Here is an 18,738-nt window from a genome sequence, read left to right on the forward strand (position 1 = left end):
ATTTGGCACATCGGTAGCACAAACTCATCAAGATTAGCATAACATCCAGGATCGCAGTCATATACGTCTACGCGCCATTGCTGTAGACGGACAACACAAAGTATCCAGTGGACGTCTTTGATGTTCAAAGGAATATATATATCATCGCATACTTTCCAACTATTCCTATAGTTTCATCGCCCAAGAAGTATTCGAAAAAGTTTTCAATGTCAAACTCAATACGACTTTTCTTAAACGCAGGGTACTCAGCAGTGAACTTGGTGTGGAGCCAACAATCTCCAATAAAAAAGTTCTTCTTATATGTCTTTGGATATACCCAAGCTCTTCTTCTCAGAATGAAGCAACCTGCATCGATTTCCTACACAAGAGAAAAACATTTAAAATACAATCTGCAAATCTAAAATTATTCTAACATGAATATTACTTACATCATCAGTCAGCCAGGTGAACCTTTTTAGCATTCGGCGAAATAATGCCTTATCACCTAATATAGTATGGAGCTCAATTTTTGTGTTGTCAGTTTTTGGATCTTTAAGCCATGTTTGCAATTGATGAAGAAGTTGATCGTCATATTTTAGAAGTGGATTGACGGTGATAGGATCTTTTAACTTGGGCTGTTTCAGATTGGGGTCGGTGAAATCTGGATCATTCTTCGGCCTCCTATTCCTTCTCGTGACCAATATGACTTTCTTAGGAAGAGGAGGAGGAGTATTCACTATTTCCAGTTCATCTTCGTCATTTTCGTCTTTCTTCTTCCCAACCTTCTTCCCCACCTTTTTCTAAAAAGTCTTTTGTATAGGCTTCTTTTCACTTCTTCTTTCTTCTCCACTTCTTCTTTCTTCTCCCCTTCTTCTTCAATCTCCCCTTCTTCAATCTCCACTTCTTCTTTCTTCTCCCCTTCTTCAATCTCCACTTCTTCTTTCTCATTCTCAACAACGGCCTCTTTCTCGACAACATTCTCTCTCTCGACAACAGCCTCATGAATAACGTTCTCGACAACATTCTCATCCTCAACATTCTCATTCTCAATCTTCTTCTGCTCCAATTCAACATTGTCTTGCAAAATGGCTCCATTATTAACCTTCTCATTCTCCTTTTGCTCCTCTTCTTCATCGAGAATGTCATTCAGACCAATGTCATTCTGCTTTTCTTCCTCTTCTTCGTCAAGAATGTCATTCTGCTTTTCTTCCTCTTCTTCGTCACGAATGTCATTCTGCTTTTCTTCCTCTTCTTCGTCACGAATGTCATTCAGACCGATGTCATTCTCCTTCTGCTCCTGCTACAAAAATGAAAAGAATTTATATACAGGATGCGTCAAGCAGCTGCGTCAAGCAGTTGCGTCAAGTAGTTGCGTCAAGCAGCTTGCGTCAAGCAGTTGCGTCAAGCAGCTTGCGTCAAGCAGCTGCGTCAAGCAGCTACGTCAAGCAGCTGCATCAAGACATTAAAAAACAGAAAGCTCTAACAGAATTACCTGGTTGGTGACATGGCTGGCGAACTGGTTGCTTAGACTGAGAATCATCTTTTCAAACCTCGTAAAGTAGTTTTGTTGATTCAATTTGATGTCTCTTATGTCTCTCTTGATCTCTTCGACATCTTTCTTTATCTCTTCGACATCCTTCTTTATCACTTCGGCATCCTTTATCTGAATATGAGATGCCGGTGCCGGTTCACGTGCAGGTGATGATGGAGGTGTTGAAGTTGCGGATGGGGGACTCATGTTACGCATGCTACGACGCTTGATGGCTGCTTTGCTGGGGGGATATATCATCATATTCAACATTCCTCTTCCTCTTGGAAGGTTGGACAGTAGTAGGTTCTTCATTAACATATTCATCATCATCATCTTCATCAACATCTTCATCAGCCTTTCTCTTTTTTCCCCCATCAGTAACTCCCTCAAACAAATCATCGAATGAATTGTTAATGTGTTCAAAATCCTCCCCACTGTACAAACTCGTCTCCTCGGAGGACTCTTTCATCTTAGAAAACACAGCGCTGTTAAAGGCAGATTGTACCTCCTGAAATGTATTCTTCCTTTTGGATTGATACAACAGTATCCTTGGGCAAAAAGGGCCATCAACGTCTTTCCTTGTGGCGAATTTAGGGACCAAGTTTTGAATGATCTCATAGCTCCACACTTGTAGTGCTAGTACAAACCCATACACGTTATAAGCAAAAGAATTAGTAACTTCACTCCCTTTCCTGGACATATATACGGACCTGTGGTGTTTCATGTTCTGGTCAAGACCCCTCATGGTGAATCTAAAGGACACATTCCCCCATGGAAATCGGAGGAAATCTTCAACATCTTCAACCATATGGATGATTTTGAGATTTAAAAGCCGTTTTGGGTCATATGAGAAGAGGTACTGGTTAATCAAGCAGATCAACCCGATCTTCCATGCGTCTTCCTTATCGGTGCATTTCATGAAAATAGATTCCAAATCCATCATTCGAATTGACGTATTCCTTTTGAAATATTTTATCAGCAAGGGTGGACAACCTCGGCATTCATCTTTGTATTCAGGCAATCTGTCGAAGTTGAGGCCTGTAATCAATGCGTACTCTTTCAGACCAAAAGTATATTTCTCCCCATTAAAGTTGAAAATCATCCTATTCAAATTGGCCTTCACCTTCCGAACCAACAACTGATGTAAAATGGTCCCTGAGAACAACAAGTCTGGGACTCCTCTCAATAAATACTGAAATTGGGAATTTAGAGCCCTCTCCATAAGACCCAGCGCTTCAAACCTATCAGATACTTTTTTCAAGGCTAGGACAGATTTCAATGAAATCCTACCAGGAAAATCATAAACCGTGAAGTCTGCCATCTACAAAAGGGAAAAGAAAAACAACAATGTTTGTGAAAACATTTCACAACAAATATAAACAAACGAGAAGAAAAGCAACCGTCAAAATAGCTAGAAACAACTGTCAGATTCGTCAAGCAGCTGCTTGACGCAGCTGCTTGACGCAACCCAACCCATAAACCGTGAATGAACCATTTGAAATCAAGAAGCATCCTACCCTAATCCCTAAAATAAAACATGCATGAACCGTTTGAAAGCAGGAAGCAACCTACCCTAAAACCCTAACATAAAACATGCATGAACTATTTGAAAGCAAGATGCAACCCTAAAAACATAACATAAAACATGCATGAACCATTTGCAAGCATGAAGCAACCCTAAACCCTAACATAAACCATGAATGAACCATTTACAAACAAGAAGCAATCAACCCTAAAACCTAACATGAACATAAACAAACATAACTAAAACTAACCTCATGAAGTCAATGAATGAACGAGAAGATGAAGACGAAGACGAGCAGGAAGAGACGTCGAGGCAGGTGCGTCGTCGAGGCAGGTGCGTCGTCGGGTGAGAGAGAGAGAGAGAGCATGAATAGTGGTCGAGGCTTATTTGGGTTTTTATATAAAATAAAAATAAATGTGACGCATCGTATCCTACTTGACGCATCCGAGTTGACGCATCGGAGTTGTCGCATCCGAGTTGACGCATCGGAGTTGACGCATCCGAGTTGACGCATCCGAGTTGACGCATCGGAGTTGACGCATCCATCTTGACGCATCCATGTTGACGCATCCATCTTGACGCATCCATCTTGACGCATCCTACGTGACGCATCCTACCAAACAAACAACCTGCATTCAACGAATCAGCGAATCAATGAGGAACGTTCTGTAAATGAAATATACACGAACTGAATAGGAAATCGAAACAAACAATAACGAAATAAACACAAAATATAGTGGAATGGTCGAATGAAATGTCAATTTGTTCAAAATCTTCAGCGCTGTGCAAACTCGTCTCCATTGGATGTTCTTCGAAGCTATAGGCCGTTGAATATGTTGCCATGGTCGACGGTGCCTCTTCGATTCGTTCTTCATCGCTGAAAAAGAAGAGAAAATCTTCTCCGCCACCATTAGGGTTTCACGGCGGAGAAGACGGGAAGAAAAGGGCTGGATGAGAGAGAAACTGAAACGAAAATGAAAAAAAATCAAGTCTTTATAGGGTTCAGGGGGCGTCACGCACCTGGAGGGTGCGTGACGCATGGGTAAAATGGTCATTAAAAAATTTGGGGGTCACCAGCGCTATAAAAATTAGTGGCCCGCACCATCGGCCATTTGGCCCTATTTTGGGGTCATTTCCTCAAATTTCCCATTTAAACTCACTACACTAGCTACTCTCTCTCTCTCTTTCTAGTTCACCTCACGGCCCACAGGCCAGCAACCAGAATAAAAGCTTACGAAGGTTGAGCCATGGCGCAGGTTAACCTTGGCCCTCCGCTCTCGTCCTCCTTGTGCTGCCTCCGTAAAACGCAGCAGCCTTTATGGCGCCGTCCGAGAGAGGATGCAACAAGTTGGTCATCGTTGCGAAACAGCCTTCAATGCAATGGACGATTCACTTGTCTCCTTTGGGATAACCATAAACAGGTAAGCATATCCTTTTCATTTCATACTATCCGAGTGATTAATAAAGTCTAGAAATGTAGTTGAAGACTTCATTGTTATGTAACATCATGGAGCTTCATTGTCTATTATCAGATCTGTAGTCCATTAAATTTGGGGGCTTTTAATAAATTGGCCTGATCCCCCCTGCAACCATTAACCAAAATTTGTGACATCCTCTCCGAAATTATTCAATGGGCTATACAATTTGTGATTAATCCAGATGAACAAATGCTGCGTGAGAGAATAGAAACTGCACAAACAAAGTTTTCCACCCAATTCCACATCTCATAGTTTCAAAGACAAACAAGCAAAAGAGACAACTTAAACAGAAAATCAAAATCTCTCGAATCCTAAAAGCTTTAAGATTGCAAAAGAGACAACTTAAATAGAAAATCAAAATCTCTCAGAGTCCTAAATGGTTAAGATTTGCTTTCTGTATCATTGGGCAAGTACTCTTACTAAGATGTATTGAGATTTTGGCATCTTCCACTTTCATGTATTGTTCCAAACATCTCTGTATCCAAATATAAAGTGCACATAGAATGGTTTGAAGTCCCTTTTGTCATCAATTGGCCATTTTTTCTTTCCTTACTTTATTGTAATATCGTGACTGGAATGTTCTTTTGCATGCTGACGTCATTAAAGCAATTAGTTGTTCATTAATACATAAAAATATCGCCAAATGCGATTTCATGAATACAAGATTAGCTGTTCATTCTAGTTTGGTCAACTTTCCACATAAGTGGCGTTGCCTGTTTTGTTTGTCTAGTGTCGTGCCATATTTTCCAGGAACTTACTTTGGAAAAAGAGGGCCATGAAATAAGAAAGAAAAGAATGGGTGATTATTTAGTGGGAGCTTACATAGAATAGAAATCTATGCTCTTTTATGTGTACTGTCTTGTTTCCTCCCTCATCTTTTGTTTTAGCTAGCTCTGGTGTCTTTAAATAAAGTTTACTGCAGGAGCAAGCAAGAAAAGCGTTGGAAGATGCTCTTGGTGGAAAGAAGTCTGAATTGGACAAGTGGGACAAAGAAATTAGGAAGAGAGAGGAGGAGGAGGCGGCAGGTGGAGGTGGAGGAGGAGGAGGAAGAGGTGGCGGTGGTGGTTGGTTTAGATGGTGGTCCAATGGTGACCATTTCTGGCAGGAAGCCCAACAAGCAAGCCTTGCTGTTTTAGGCATAATCCTTGTAGTAAGATTGATTTATTTATTTTCCAAACAAATTTACTTGACCATTCATCATCATCATCATCTACTGATCCATCCTCTTGTCATTTTGCACAGTATCTCATCATTGCAAAAGGGGAAGTTATGCTGGCAGTTATACTCAATCCCTTGCTGTTTGCCTTAAGAGGAACAAGAAATGCATTTGCTTTTCTAGCAACACATATGTCAGGAAAGGGTGAATTTGAAAATGTGACAACTGGGGATGCCAATTATGATTCATCCGCTAAAAGCAGAGTGTTAAGGAAATGGGGAAGCGACCAATAAACAAGTATTTGCTCTGCCAGTGGAAGTTTTTTTTTTTTTTTTTTTTCCAAATAGAAATGCTGCTGGCAAACCTCATTTCCCTTGTGGCAGTCATGATGGCACAACAACAGCATATCATATTTTGGGTAAACATAAATAGAGGCTAGGGATTTCTATTGTTTGGGATTCCAAAAAAATAAAAAATTTGGCAAGATGTTCATTTTTCTTTTCCTAAGGCACCGCGGTTGATGAACACCCCACCTGTTAATGTATTCTTGTTGGGTTTGGAAGAGAAAGATAAATTTGCAAGATGTTTCATATGATTTTGTGCAAAATTTTTGTTTTGCTTTAGGAATCAAATCATAATATGCTTTTAAACTAAAAGGTCACGAGTTCATTTAATCTGTAATCGTTTTGAGTTGATCCTACCATAACGTGTCATAACATTCAAATAAAATTGCATGATATGCTTTTATTTATATAAGAAACTTGAGAGTGGCCATACTTGGGGGTGGTTGTAAATTGTAATTCTGAAGACTAAAAAATATAATGAATATTATCTTTTACTTTAGTCTATGATTATTGTCAGCCAGGCAGGACCCCATCATTCAATTCTTATTATTCATCTATCATCTGGATTCATGTAGATGATCATGAACCAACAACCCCCATCTACAATTGATTAATAACCTTCCTTTGCTTATTTGAACTTCCTTCCAAAATTAAAAACCAACATTTATTTATCCTTGTAAAATGTTTTAGAGTCGTGCAATAATAATACATCAACAACATACCAAATATTACTCTAGCTAGAGTTGAGTATATTTGCATTAACTTTTATTTTTACACACCACAATAAAGAAAAACCCACATATGACTCCCAGCAGCAGCAGCAGCAGCAGCAGGTACCTACCTAGGTTAATTTGGTGGAGGGATGAATCTTCCCTGAGCATGTCCCGAAGCCCACATTGTATCCATTCCCCTGCATGCCACATGATTAAATTCCACATGCTATAATAATCCCTAAACCTATTATTATTACTATTTACTATTTTTTATTTAATTGTTTTTTTAATCCAACCCTTACATGAATGAATGATTTTTTTTTTTCTAATAAAATCCTTACATGAATGAATGATACGATGAACAAGTAAGTAAGTAGTCCTCACCTTGCAACATCCAGTGAAAATGACTTCATCTCCATCTTCCAAGAACTTGCGTTCAGTTCCTCCCAAACACAGTTGCTTCTGCCCGTTCCATGTTAACTCCAGCAAACATCCCATAGATTCTGGATCCTAATTATATAATTCACATCATGAATGAATGAAATGATCCATACAGAGATAGTTTTTATTTTTGTTTCAGTCACATACAGGTCCACTGATTGTCCCAGTGCCAAGGAGATCTCCGGGCCTCAAGTTGCAACCGTTAATCGTATGGTGGGCTACCTGTTGACTCAGAGTCCAATATCTGCACGCATCCACACACGAGATAATATACATCCTGTCTATTCACTCCATTACCTAATTGCTAAAAAACATTTATTATTGCAACTAGTAATAGGTAACCCTTACAGGTGCTTCAAGTTGCTTCTTGTAACCACATGAGACTCCTCTTGCCCAGCTGGTTTGATCCGCACCTTCAGTGACATAGCACTTTTTTACTTAAGCCTTTTAAACAAAGAATTAGACTTCTTCTGATCCATCTTCTTGAATGCATATGATATTTGAATGCAACACTCGTAAAGGACAAATATATCCAACATGTTCAAAAGTATTGAATGCAAAAATCATGGGATAACAAAATAAAATATATAAAAATATATTATTCAAGCACCATGCATATTATTATTAGTTATTACCAACCTCCAATGAAATGTCATAGTTCTTGGAAATCTTTTCAGCCAGATATGGCAAAGGTTGAGGGATCTGTAAAAATCACATGCATGATCGATGATTAAAATCTTACACAAATGAAGCATTGCAAACAACAAAATGAAATGAACTGATTTCATGCCTAAGTATTATATTCTTAAACGTAAGAAGAACCTGTTCAGGGGCGTCACAAGAAAAGTGTTCAAGGGCCTCCAAGGTAACAATCCATGGAGATATTGTCGTACCTAATTAATGCTCCAAGATAAATTTTATGCATACAGGATGATGATAAAACGTCATATAATTGGTAGAAACAATTGCATACCAAAACTTTTCCCAAGAAAAGGGCCAAGTGGGACATATTCCCATGCTTGAATATCTCTAGCTGTGTAGCATGATCATATATACCCAAATGAGTAGATGGAACTCCTATATATATATATATAGAAACTAATGTTGTGATTTAAGGATGAATTAGTTTGCAGTCTTATTATAATACATACCACTCCAGTCATTCATCAAAACCAGTCCAAATATATGATCTGCAGCCTCATTGACATCTATGGGATTACCTAACTCATTTCCTGGTCCAACTACAGCACCCTACATACATACATACATACATACAAAGAAAAAAAGTAGCCAACAACAATCATCAATCATCATAATGAATGACAAACAACAACAACAACAAAATGCATTTCTTTTTTTTAAGGAACAAGTGTTAAGTAGACACTGAAACTGATTATTTTCTCAGCTTTAATGCCGTCTACAACAACTTACCATTTCCAGCTCAAAATCCAGCTTTAACGACGGTCCAAAATAAGGTGGAGAATTACTACCACTTGGATAGGCTTGTCCTCTGAAGAAAGATAGGAATAATTAACAATTTTATATTATAGTCTTTGAAATCATAAACAATCCAAATCTAATAATAGTTTTCTCACCTTGGTCTTACAATATCAGTACCAGATATAACAATTGAAGAGGCTCTTCCATGATATGCAATAGGAAGGTGGAACCTAGAAATTGAAGGAATAACATACATATATAGTGGAATGAATGAATGAATAGTAAATGAAGACAAAAAGGAGACTTGTGTAAGATATAAAAGAAAAATCACCAGTTAGCTGGAATTGGGTTTTCTGGTCCACGGAAGATGGTGCCACAATTTTTGGCATGATGCATAGATGAAAAGAAATCTGTATAGTCCCCAATTGCAGTTGGAAGAAGCATTTGTACCTTGTCCTGAAGGATTAAGAACAAAAAGAGTAACAACTAACTAACTATATTACTATTACTATTACTATTACTATTGCTATTGCTATTGCTGTTGCTGTTACTAGAGAGAAATAACAAAAAATGTAGGCTGGTTTATTTTTACCATGGGAACAAGTGCTTCCTTCTTCAAGATTGCATTATCACGTAATGTTGGCTCTGTTGCTGAAAGTAAATGAAGAAATCAGAAGAAACTGATTATTATTATTATTATTATTATATATCATCATCATCATCATCCAAGTCAAGAAGATGATTATATATATATATATATATATATATATATATATGCTTACAGGATAAAAGGTTTTGAATTGTATCCCGAGCTTCTCTCCATGCTGGACGTCCCATAGACAACAACTTGTTGAGGTTAGGCTGGAACGAAGAAGCAAATAATAATAATATATTATTATTAATAACAAAAAGAATGACAAGTTGTGAAAGAAAGAAAGAAAGGACCTGATTGAAGCAGTCTGAGTTTGTGAGAAGAGGGCCATTGAAGAGGCCGGCAGAAGAAATGACGGAGAGGTCCAATACGAAGTCGCCAATGGCAACGGCGGGTCTAGGGTTGGAAGAAGAAGAAGAAGATTGGGACTTAAAAACGCCGAAGGGTAGGTTTTGAATAGGAAAATGGGAGTCAGGGTGAACTTGGACGAAAGACTTGAGATCGCCGCCGCCCATATTCTTCATTCCTTCCTTCCTTCACTCACTCACTGATAGTAGATCGTAGATCGATCGATCGAATGATATTTAATTAATCTCACTCCTAGGGAAATCTTCTTATTAAGTAAGTATGTATCTATGTAAGTAGTAAGTAGTCAACAACCAACCAACCAAACAAGGAGTAGACGAAAGTGTCTCATCATATATACTAACTATATAGTACTACTATTATATACTTTTTTTTTCTTCTTTTTTTTTCTGAGATTGAGATGAGAATCAGATGGGAGCGTGTGTGTGTGTGTCCACGTGGTAGGTGAAAATATTGAGTGGTTCCTCTTCCTTCCTATCTACACGATTAGTTAGTTATGCCTATCATTCATTCATTCAATCAATAAATATAAAGAGGATATATTTCAATTTGAAACTGCATCCTCTTTTGAATATATTCATTCATGAATGTTCTTCTGCTGCTGCTGCTCTGCTGGTGGGGAATATCAATTTAATCTCAAATTAACACAAAATAATTATTAACAAATGACTTGTGATCATAAATATCAATTTATATATATATATATATATATATAAGGGGCCAGCCGACCTAGCGAGCAAGGAGAGTGAGAGACTAATTAATGGAAGCATAGCAGTCAACTTATAAGTAATTAATTATTATTACAACTACAAGCTTGTATAGCTATAGCTATAGCTAGCTTAACTTTCTTCTTAATTAATTAATTAATTAATTAATTAATTGTCTTGTTATTCCCTGGCTGGCTGGCTGGCTGGCTGGCTGGAAGCAGTTCTTAATTCTTCTTTCTTCTTTCTTCTTGTTGTTATTCCTTGGCCAAAGCAGATACAGCTTCTTCTTCCTCCTCCTCCTTGGAAAAATAGTCATGCCTTATAATTATAAGAAATGAAGTTAGTTAGCTAGCATCCATCAAAATAAATAAATAAAGATATATATGTTAACTACATACGTACTACTGACCGGACTTTACGCGTAAGCTGATAGATGCCTGTTGCAGCCATTGTCATGTTCACGCCAACAAGGTTCCAGTTTTTCTATTCAATTCAATTCAATTCATTCATTCTTATTTATTAAATAATCTTCAATTAATTCGATTATTATTTATTGCATCCATCCATCCAACTCACCGGAATTATGACAGTGCTGTAGCGTGAAAAGATTATCCCACTCAGTGTAACAGCTACACACAGTTAACAGCTTAATTAATTAATTAAGAAGAACTAGCTAAATTAATTAATTAATTAATTTAATTTAATTATACCTGCTTGCTGAGGATAAGAAACCTCCTCTGCTGGTTTTTTAAAGTCTGCAATATTTGCGATGCTAATCCCCCATTTAAACATTGGTGCCCAGAAATGAACTGCACCATTAATTATAATAATCAAATCTATTCATTCATTCATTCTTAATCAAATCAAATCATCTTTCTAGCTCCACTCTTATTCTTTTTATTATAGATTGGATTTGGAGGGACCAGTCAGTCAGTCAGTACGAGGATGATGATCCAAAATTGGATGAAAACCATTTATACACCTCGCTTCGCTTCGCTTGCTCACCAAATTACAAATCATGTATAATTAATTAATTAATTAGAAGAATTAAATGAATATAATTATTATGAACAACAACAACAACAACAAGTACTTGTTTTAGGGCCTGCTGGGTGGTTCATCAACGCTTTCAGTTTCTTCGATGCCGTCGCCGCCGCCATGGATTTGATCTTCTCTCTCTCCCTCCCTCCCCCCTCTCTCTCTCTCTCTATATATATATATATTTAAGAATTAAGACTATCTATCTATCTATCCATCTTTCTCATATATCTAATTAATAATTAGTAACGTATGTCAAACGTATTCTCTGAGTCCCACACTTTTGTCTTTCTCTTTTACCGCCTTATTTATTACTCTGTCCAATTGCCAGGGGTCAGTCAAGCACGTTTTCTTCAGCCAAACTCACTAACCAGGTTTCGCTCAAGCTCAAACTCAAACGTGAAAGAATATTAATTAATAGCTGCTGTCATTTAGGCTATACACAACAATTCAATACACCATGCTCTTCATAACACCTTTCATTTATAATACTCACATCCACCATCCAATTTGACAAAATAATTGTTTCACTATGAGATTCAACAAATCGTCTAAAGATAAAATATTACATCATCAATTCTTATAGAAAGAAAAAAAAAAACAAAAACATGCAATTGTAAAAGCGCTTTCAACCGTAGGGGTTTCTGAAATTGTTCAAGAGATTAGGGATGTCATACCCAACCATGTCATCTACTGCTTGAATTAGCTTAGGTTTCAGTTTCTCAAACTTATCAATGTTATAGTTGTTTAAAATCTCTTTGAAATGATTCACATCCGGAAAATCTCCTGCTGCTAAATGATTATCTCGTTGGACCTGTTTTTTTTTTTTTTTTTAACCTTTGCAAATTAGACAGACAGACAGACAGACAGAAAAATTAGAAGAAGAAAGAATAAGAAATTATATTTTTAATTACCTTTGCAAAAACATCTTCAAGGTTGTCAATTAGACGCTGTTGAGCTTTGGATTTGCCCATGACAGCTGGCATCTCTTTCTTCAGTTGGCTAATTATGTAAGCATGTATCTTAGCAGCTCTGGCCCGCTTTACAAATTCGTTTATCTGAAATATAAAGTAAAACTTTGTTCGAATCTTTCGATTTGCACAAAAAAGTTGAGATACAGCATACATACACGACGATCACAAGCTTTTTTTGGAATGTCCATCAAATCTACAAGAAGGTCGTCTTGCTCTTTCTCAAATAGCTCCTTCCCTCTGAAACCAACAACACCTTCATTGACAGACTCATCATTATTGAATGACCTGTAAAAATAGTCCAAACTCTCAAGATAAGTTTGAGAACCAACCAAGAGATTCTTTCCATTGTTTCACTCTATAACCACCCCTTTTACTAATAAAATTAACTAACTACCAAATTAATACAGACCTCACTCCATAATTAATAACAACAAACAAAGTAAGAAAAACTTTGAATTTTTTTTACCCAATGTATACACGCACAACTTCTGGAGTATTCAGAACTTTTCCAAGTGACCACATCAAGGCACCATAAACTCTCATCAACTGAAATATCAAATACAAAAAATAATTTATATATATATATATACATTGAGTAATTGATAGCTTTTGAAAAATAATCAAATAATAAACCCTACCAAAATTTATAAGATTCTTCTTTTCCTAGATATATACTTTGAGTTGATAGCTTTTGGAAAATAATCAAATAATAAACCCTCAAACTTTAGGCCCAATACCAAAAGAAAACCACAAACACAGATAATATAATACTAAGCCAACAGCTAAATTTTGTAAAAGAATAGTTCAACTAATTAAGCACACTCAAGTATAAAAAAAAATTAAAAAAAAAAAAAAAACCTTTAACATAATTGTATAAAGGGGTTGAGATTTTATAATTTTCATGACAAAATAATAATATTAATTTTGTTTTTATTTGACCTTTGAGGTCTACTTGGCGGGCTAGCTGTTGCTTATTTAATATACATAACTAACAAAACCTTACTTGTTGGGTATCAACTTGGTCTGCTTTGTTCAGCACTACTCTTATCTTGTCATCATTGCCACGTAGTGATGAAATGACACGCTTGAACTCGTCACTGATATCAAGCTTATGTGGATCAAATAAAAGGAGAATAAGATCACATTTTTCTGCAAACCATGATATAACACCCGTGAAGTCATAGCTTCTTTGTGTGCGTTGCTTCTCTCCAGATAGAACACCTGGTGTGTCTACAAGTGTAATATTCTCTAGCAGCTACAAGCATTTACGGAGATGGAACTAAGTGTTGGCATTAATTTGAGATGTGCATTGAGCATGTGAAGGAGGAAGAAGATATTGCTAACAAAATATAGAGATTTTCTTATGAGAGAACTTACATGATGGGGCATTTGGGAACACTGGAATTTTGACAAAAATGCCCCACCAAACGTTGTTAGACTAGTGAAGGGCATCTCTGAATGAACGGCAATCGTGTTCCCAGGTATGCTTCTTTCATCAGGTCCAGACTAGTACAAGAATAAAAATGACCATTAAACATCAAATTAAGGATATCATAACCGAGTGACCATCAGTTTTAATATAAGATGCATGGTTAGCTTCAAGTAACTACATATCTCATAAGAGTAAATGCTTGATCGCTACCATGACAACTATGAATCTGTCAGTTGTTGGTTCTGGACCAATGTGAGACCCTGAATGAACAAAAGAATTTGCAAGAGTATGAACTTTAGTTGGACTACACAGAAGTTACTGTTAATATATTTATGGCATGTTGTACTAACCTGGATAACTGCATTTTAACAAGTGCTTTATAAATGTAGTTTTTCCAGTTGAATATTGTCCAAGTAGCATAACCATAGGTTTAGCATCAAAGTCGCTGTTTGTCTGGAAAGAATCAGATCAATGACCAAACATGAAGATCAAGTTTACTTCCACGGCAGGGGGATAAATTATCTACCAAAACTATTACGCATGCACAACTAATTTATTTTATTTTTAAATTGAAAAAGAAGAGGTCAACTCTTTATAAATTGGAAAAAGTGGAACTCAAAAAGTGTTCATTACAAAAAAGAAACTGAAAGCATCAAAGAAAAACAGGGAGTTAAAATCCAATTAAGCCAAAGTAGTCTCATCCGTTGCATAAGCACACGCAACTAATTATGAAGTGTTTATGTAACAACTAAGAGTATTAGGTTGACTAACCATTAATGGGGAAGCAAAATCATTGAACTGGTATGCAATTTCTAAAGGCTTAAGCTTCTCATTATATAGCCTCTTCAATCCATCAATCACTGATGTAACTATCATAGGAGTTTCCTGCTAGACAAGAAGAAATATTGAAGAAACTGTTAGGGGTGAACCATTGTACAATTGAAATAAATTGTAAATACTCGAAGCTTGTTCTCATGGTTGTAGATTTTATTCCCAAATCAGAGGTCAAGCTCTTCAAATCTTATTTTTCTGAAAAGAAAAATCCTTAGAATCATTAGGCTATGTTTGTAGGATGAGAATTGAAACTATAATCTAATTCTGTAAGAAATTGGCAATGAATTATAATTCAATTCCGATATTAGAATGATGGAATTGAAACTTTGAAAATCAGATGCATTAAATTCCATTGTAATTATAATTCTAGTATCAATTTATTTCTTCAAGTCATCAAACAAAAAAGATTTAGAATTGGACCCTCGGTTCCATTTCTAATCCCAAATCCTCCCAAACCAAACATAGAGTGTTGGGTCAACTTAACAAAAAGTAGGTAAGATTTCTTAAGAAACTCAGCAAATATCAGAAAAACGCATCATGCAACTAAATGTGGACCTCAAGGTTAATGAAATAGCAATCACTTAAAAAGGAAATGGAGTAGAAAGATACACCAAACTTAGAATCAACATTGGCTTAACTTCAAAGGCAACATTTTTTAAACGTCTTTCCAAGCTTGAAAACTGTTTGTACACAAAATATGTACCTTCTTATTGGATCTGGATGAAAATGAATTAATTGAAGCTGGTAATTGCTGATGATTAGTTTCTGCAGATCATCAAAATATTCAGATGCTAAATAAAGACTATCTGATAGAAAACCATAAAAAATAACTTACCATTTCCCCTAGTGATGTGATGGATCTTCCTACCTCTCTGCAAGTGAGCAACCAAAAGGATAATAATGTTGGTAAGAGAAACACTTCAGCATCAATAAGACACGTCAAAATTTGGGGAAAACTTACGGCTATGAGATCATCCAGACCTTCCATAATTGGAGGTTCTAAAGTCGTTGTATCAACTGCAAGTAAAAAGAGAAATATCAATACATGTCAATTACCACTCAAGAAAAAGAAAGAAAAACTCAAATCGTCACTATATGGGAACTCATTCCTTCATCACCGTAGAACTGGAGCATATTGAGTTGCTTACAATTATTTACTAGCATAAGCCAGAAGGTTCTCACACATAAAATATTTAGTATAATACACTTTAGCAACTTTAGTAATTTACTGGCCCTTAATATTATCCTAATGCAAACAAGATCAAAGAATGAATCTATCTATTCCGGAGTCAACTGCGGCACTAGGAAGTCATTTGTTTTTCTCTTCTTCATATATGAGCACCACTGTGAGTTGTTGTGACCCTTGATGTCTTCTTTTTTCTTCGAATTCAAAACTACACATGATGACTTGTATTTAACTGGATTATTTTCCAATCATAGCCGTTACGTTTATGATTATTAATGAAATTTTCATTTTCTCTTACAAGAAATTGCGGCAATGCATCCAAATTACACTTTGTTATGATGTATTTTTAACAGTCCAAATTGTTTTTAAAGTGGGTATAAAACTATAACATTTGAATTTTGCAGAACCCTTTATGAATAGAAATTTTGGCGTCCAAGACACATGCATGCAAGTTTTATAATTTGGCCCAAAAGAATCTTATGAAATTAAAAAATAATAATTCTCAAAAATAATAGATAAGATGCGCTATGTTTTAAGGACAAATTCATCTTCACATATATGCATATCTCCAACTCAAGTGCCAATAAATATAAGAAATTCAAGGATTCCACTTACCATTCTTTTTTAGGAGATGGGCAGTTAATTCATGCCCCATTTGTGCTAAAGACACCACCTGTTTATTAGGATTAGAAAAAGGCAAAGTAATAAGGCAATCAGCCAAAAGGTCAATATTGATAACGACACAGTTAGCAAAGATAGATAAGCGAAGTGCAATCACAACCTGCATTGCTGTGATGAACTCTTTAAATCCTAGAAATCCTTGCTTTTTAGAATCTGCAATTGCCCAAACCTGTAAAAAGAATAGTAGTAGAGTCTTCTAAGTGGTCCAGTAAAAAACAAACAAGGCCTCATGAATATTTTGCGGATTTCCCGGACCTACACTGCTGGCTCTAACTCTAATATGTTGTGAATTTGTTTATAGTTTATTAAAATAAATCCACTTTGTTAGCAGGCTTAATTGATAATCTTAGCAAAAATAAAAAAAAAGGTGGAAACTCAGAGCTTTGAGTCTGATTAACAACAACACTATACAGCTAGCTTCCTTTGGCATAGAAAGAAGACACAACTGATATTGATTATATAAGATTTTAGTTGATTAGTGCAGACATTTCACAAACAAGAAGGAAATGTATAGTGTTAATAAATTTGCGAGACATATCAATGATCTCTGTTCTTGTGGCCATGAGAAGGAACGTAAAATAGTCACCTGCTTGAGTTCAGATCGGGATAACTTGGACGTGGCAAAGAAATCGATGGCGTCATTTCCAGTGATCCGGCCGTCTCCATCTATCAACAAAAAGCATATGGAAAAACTCTCTATCTGAATAAGGGGGGGGGGGGGGGGGGGGGGGGGGGATAGAAGCAGGTGTTCATGGCGGAATATTGCTGTAAGAAACTGACCAGAATCGGCGACGTTGAACCATTGATGATAGATTTTCTGATGCTCGCTGGAACACGAACTGATGGGATCAGAGACAGAGTCCATGGATGAAGAAGAAGAAGCAATACAACAAGGAAGGAAGGAAGGAAGGAGAATTTATGATGAAAATTGATAAGGGGGTGGTGGGTGACGGTTGAATGAAAAAATGGGCTCTTTTAGGCCTCGTTTGATGTATGGGTTATTTGGATAAATTCTGGGTTTTTTCCAAATAACCCTTGTGTGATGAAAAGGATAAAAAACTAGGTTTTTTTTAATTTTATTCCTATTATACTCCTCTCTTCCTCTCTCCCTCTCTCCCTCTCTCCCTCTCTCCCTCTCTCCCTCTCTCCCTCTCTCATCCTCTCTCTTCCTCTCCCTATATATATATATATATATATAATAAAATAATATTATATTAAATAAAATTTTAAATATAATAAAATAAATATTAAAAAACTATATATATATATTAATATTAACTTTTATTAATATATAAATAATTTTTTATAAATATTTATAAATAACTACTATTATAATTCAAATATTACATAAAATAATAATAGATTATAATTTTATTTATATTGTATATTTATTTTTATTTAATATAATTAATATAATTTTTTACATAAAATTAATGTTATAAATATTTTTATTTAAATATATGTCACTTTATTTTCTAACATAATTATTTATTTACATTATTTAAAATTTAAATGGTATATTAGATAATATAAAATGTTATAATTTTATTTATATTTTAAATTTATTTATATTTAATATAATTTTTTAAAATAAATGAATTTATTAATTTAATTTATATGAAAATAAATTTTATAATGTAATAAAATAATATATATATATATATATTTATAAATATAAAATAAAATATTTAAGTAAGGGTAATATGGATATTTTAATTAATAAAAGTGTTGATTTGATGGATGATGGGATTGTTGGGTTTTGGGATAAAACCTGGGTTTTATCCCAAAAACCCAAAGATCAAACGAGGCCTTAGTCTTTGCCGCCGCTTCTCTTATTTCGAAATAATAATAATTCCAGGAATTGAATTTCAAAAGAGTGGTCAGGTCAGGTCATCATGACTCATGATGATGATGAGGTGCTGCTGTAAATTATTTATAGTTTATTTATTTATTTATTGGGAAATGATATAGAGAATGAATTGGGGAACGAAATTTTGAGCGAAGCCACCTGGCATGTCACGGAGGAAAGAGAAAAAAGTTACATCTTCTCTCTCTAGCAAAATCTCATTTATCGCTCATTATCAAACAAAACCCTCATTCTTCTTATTCTTCCATTTTTTTCACCCTCGTCAACACGTTGTTTATCATCTTCTCCTTCCATTCTTTAGATTCGTCTTCATCCTCTCCGTTTAGCTTCTTCTCATTTCGTTCTTTAGATTCGTCTTCATCTTTTTCGTGACACTTTTTACTGTTCTTTTGTT

The 18,738-nt window shown here is 35.6% G+C and overlaps 4 protein-coding genes across 4 annotated transcripts; 1 reads left to right on the top strand and 3 right to left on the bottom strand.

Annotated features, from left to right (window-relative positions):
* The first annotated feature begins 4,210 nt into the window (after positions 1-4,210).
* LOC124911795 lies at positions 4,211-6,274 on the top strand. Its single transcript, XM_047452313.1, has 3 exons — positions 4,211-4,456; positions 5,436-5,663; positions 5,756-6,274. Exons 1-3 carry the CDS (start codon positions 4,283-4,285, stop codon positions 5,960-5,962), a joined length of 609 nt encoding a protein of 202 aa, XP_047308269.1. The 5' UTR covers positions 4,211-4,282; the 3' UTR covers positions 5,963-6,274.
* Positions 6,275-6,660: 386 nt separating this feature from the next.
* LOC124911797 (fumarylacetoacetase-like) lies at positions 6,661-9,892 on the bottom strand. The gene is made up of 14 exons (XM_047452314.1): positions 9,553-9,892; positions 9,390-9,468; positions 9,200-9,258; positions 8,939-9,063; positions 8,763-8,837; positions 8,599-8,677; positions 8,319-8,418; positions 8,141-8,200; positions 7,990-8,060; positions 7,807-7,869; positions 7,516-7,580; positions 7,315-7,411; positions 7,111-7,236; positions 6,661-6,923 (listed from the first exon to the last, which is right to left on the bottom strand). The coding sequence occupies exons 1-14, from the start codon at positions 9,781-9,783 to the stop codon at positions 6,855-6,857; spliced, it is 1,299 nt and encodes a 432-aa protein (XP_047308270.1). The 5' UTR covers positions 9,784-9,892; the 3' UTR covers positions 6,661-6,854.
* Positions 9,893-10,514: 622 nt separating this feature from the next.
* Positions 10,515-11,581, bottom strand: LOC124912552 (mitochondrial pyruvate carrier 3-like). Its single transcript, XM_047453189.1, has 5 exons — positions 11,426-11,581; positions 11,043-11,141; positions 10,909-10,961; positions 10,742-10,815; positions 10,515-10,650 (listed from the first exon to the last, which is right to left on the bottom strand). Exons 1-5 carry the CDS (start codon positions 11,490-11,492, stop codon positions 10,587-10,589), a joined length of 357 nt encoding a protein of 118 aa, XP_047309145.1. The 5' UTR covers positions 11,493-11,581; the 3' UTR covers positions 10,515-10,586.
* A 266-nt stretch (positions 11,582-11,847) lies between these two features.
* On the bottom strand, positions 11,848-17,425 carry LOC124912154 (EH domain-containing protein 2-like). The gene is made up of 16 exons (XM_047452717.1): positions 17,258-17,425; positions 17,064-17,143; positions 16,578-16,646; positions 16,412-16,469; positions 15,572-15,627; positions 15,446-15,482; positions 15,314-15,375; positions 14,548-14,664; positions 14,127-14,229; positions 13,987-14,036; positions 13,722-13,850; positions 13,348-13,599; positions 12,811-12,890; positions 12,500-12,629; positions 12,285-12,428; positions 11,848-12,184 (listed from the first exon to the last, which is right to left on the bottom strand). Exons 1-16 carry the CDS (start codon positions 17,340-17,342, stop codon positions 11,999-12,001), a joined length of 1,638 nt encoding a protein of 545 aa, XP_047308673.1. The 5' UTR covers positions 17,343-17,425; the 3' UTR covers positions 11,848-11,998.
* Positions 17,426-18,738: the final 1,313 nt, after the last annotated feature.

Source organism: Impatiens glandulifera, chromosome 8, assembly GCF_907164915.1.
Source record: "Impatiens glandulifera chromosome 8, dImpGla2.1, whole genome shotgun sequence".
Lineage (NCBI taxonomy): Eukaryota > Viridiplantae > Streptophyta > Magnoliopsida > Ericales > Balsaminaceae > Impatiens > Impatiens glandulifera.

Excerpts from the sequence above, each read along its gene's own strand:
- LOC124911795 (XM_047452313.1), top strand. The coding sequence starts at position 4,283 with ATGGCGCAGGTTAACCTTGGCCCTCCGCTCTCGTCCTCCTTGTGCTGC. Across the intron at positions 4,457-5,435 it reads TTTGGGATAACCATAAACAG|GAGCAAGCAAGAAAAGCGTT; the intron begins GTAAGCATATCC and ends AGTTTACTGCAG. Across the intron at positions 5,664-5,755 it reads TTTTAGGCATAATCCTTGTA|TATCTCATCATTGCAAAAGG; the intron begins GTAAGATTGATT and ends CATTTTGCACAG.
- LOC124911797 (XM_047452314.1), bottom strand. The coding sequence starts at position 9,783 with ATGAAGAATATGGGCGGCGGCGATCTCAAGTCTTTCGTCCAAGTTCAC. Across the intron at positions 7,581-7,806 it reads ACTATGACATTTCATTGGAG|GTGCGGATCAAACCAGCTGG; the intron begins GTTGGTAATAAC and ends ATGTCACTGAAG. Across the intron at positions 7,237-7,314 it reads CTGGGACAATCAGTGGACCT|GATCCAGAATCTATGGGATG; the intron begins GTATGTGACTGA and ends TTATATAATTAG.
- LOC124912552 (XM_047453189.1), bottom strand. The coding sequence starts at position 11,492 with ATGGCGGCGGCGACGGCATCGAAGAAACTGAAAGCGTTGATGAACCAC. Across the intron at positions 10,962-11,042 it reads TTCTTATCCTCAGCAAGCAG|CTGTTACACTGAGTGGGATA; the intron begins GTATAATTAAAT and ends AACTGTGTGTAG. Across the intron at positions 10,816-10,908 it reads ACAGCACTGTCATAATTCCG|AAAAACTGGAACCTTGTTGG; the intron begins GTGAGTTGGATG and ends TGAATTGAATAG.
- LOC124912154 (XM_047452717.1), bottom strand. The coding sequence starts at position 17,342 with ATGGACTCTGTCTCTGATCCCATCAGTTCGTGTTCCAGCGAGCATCAG. Across the intron at positions 15,376-15,445 it reads TCACATCACTAGGGGAAATG|AAACTAATCATCAGCAATTA; the intron begins GTAAGTTATTTT and ends GATGATCTGCAG. Across the intron at positions 12,185-12,284 it reads TTGAAGATGTTTTTGCAAAG|GTCCAACGAGATAATCATTT; the intron begins GTAATTAAAAAT and ends AAAAAAAAACAG.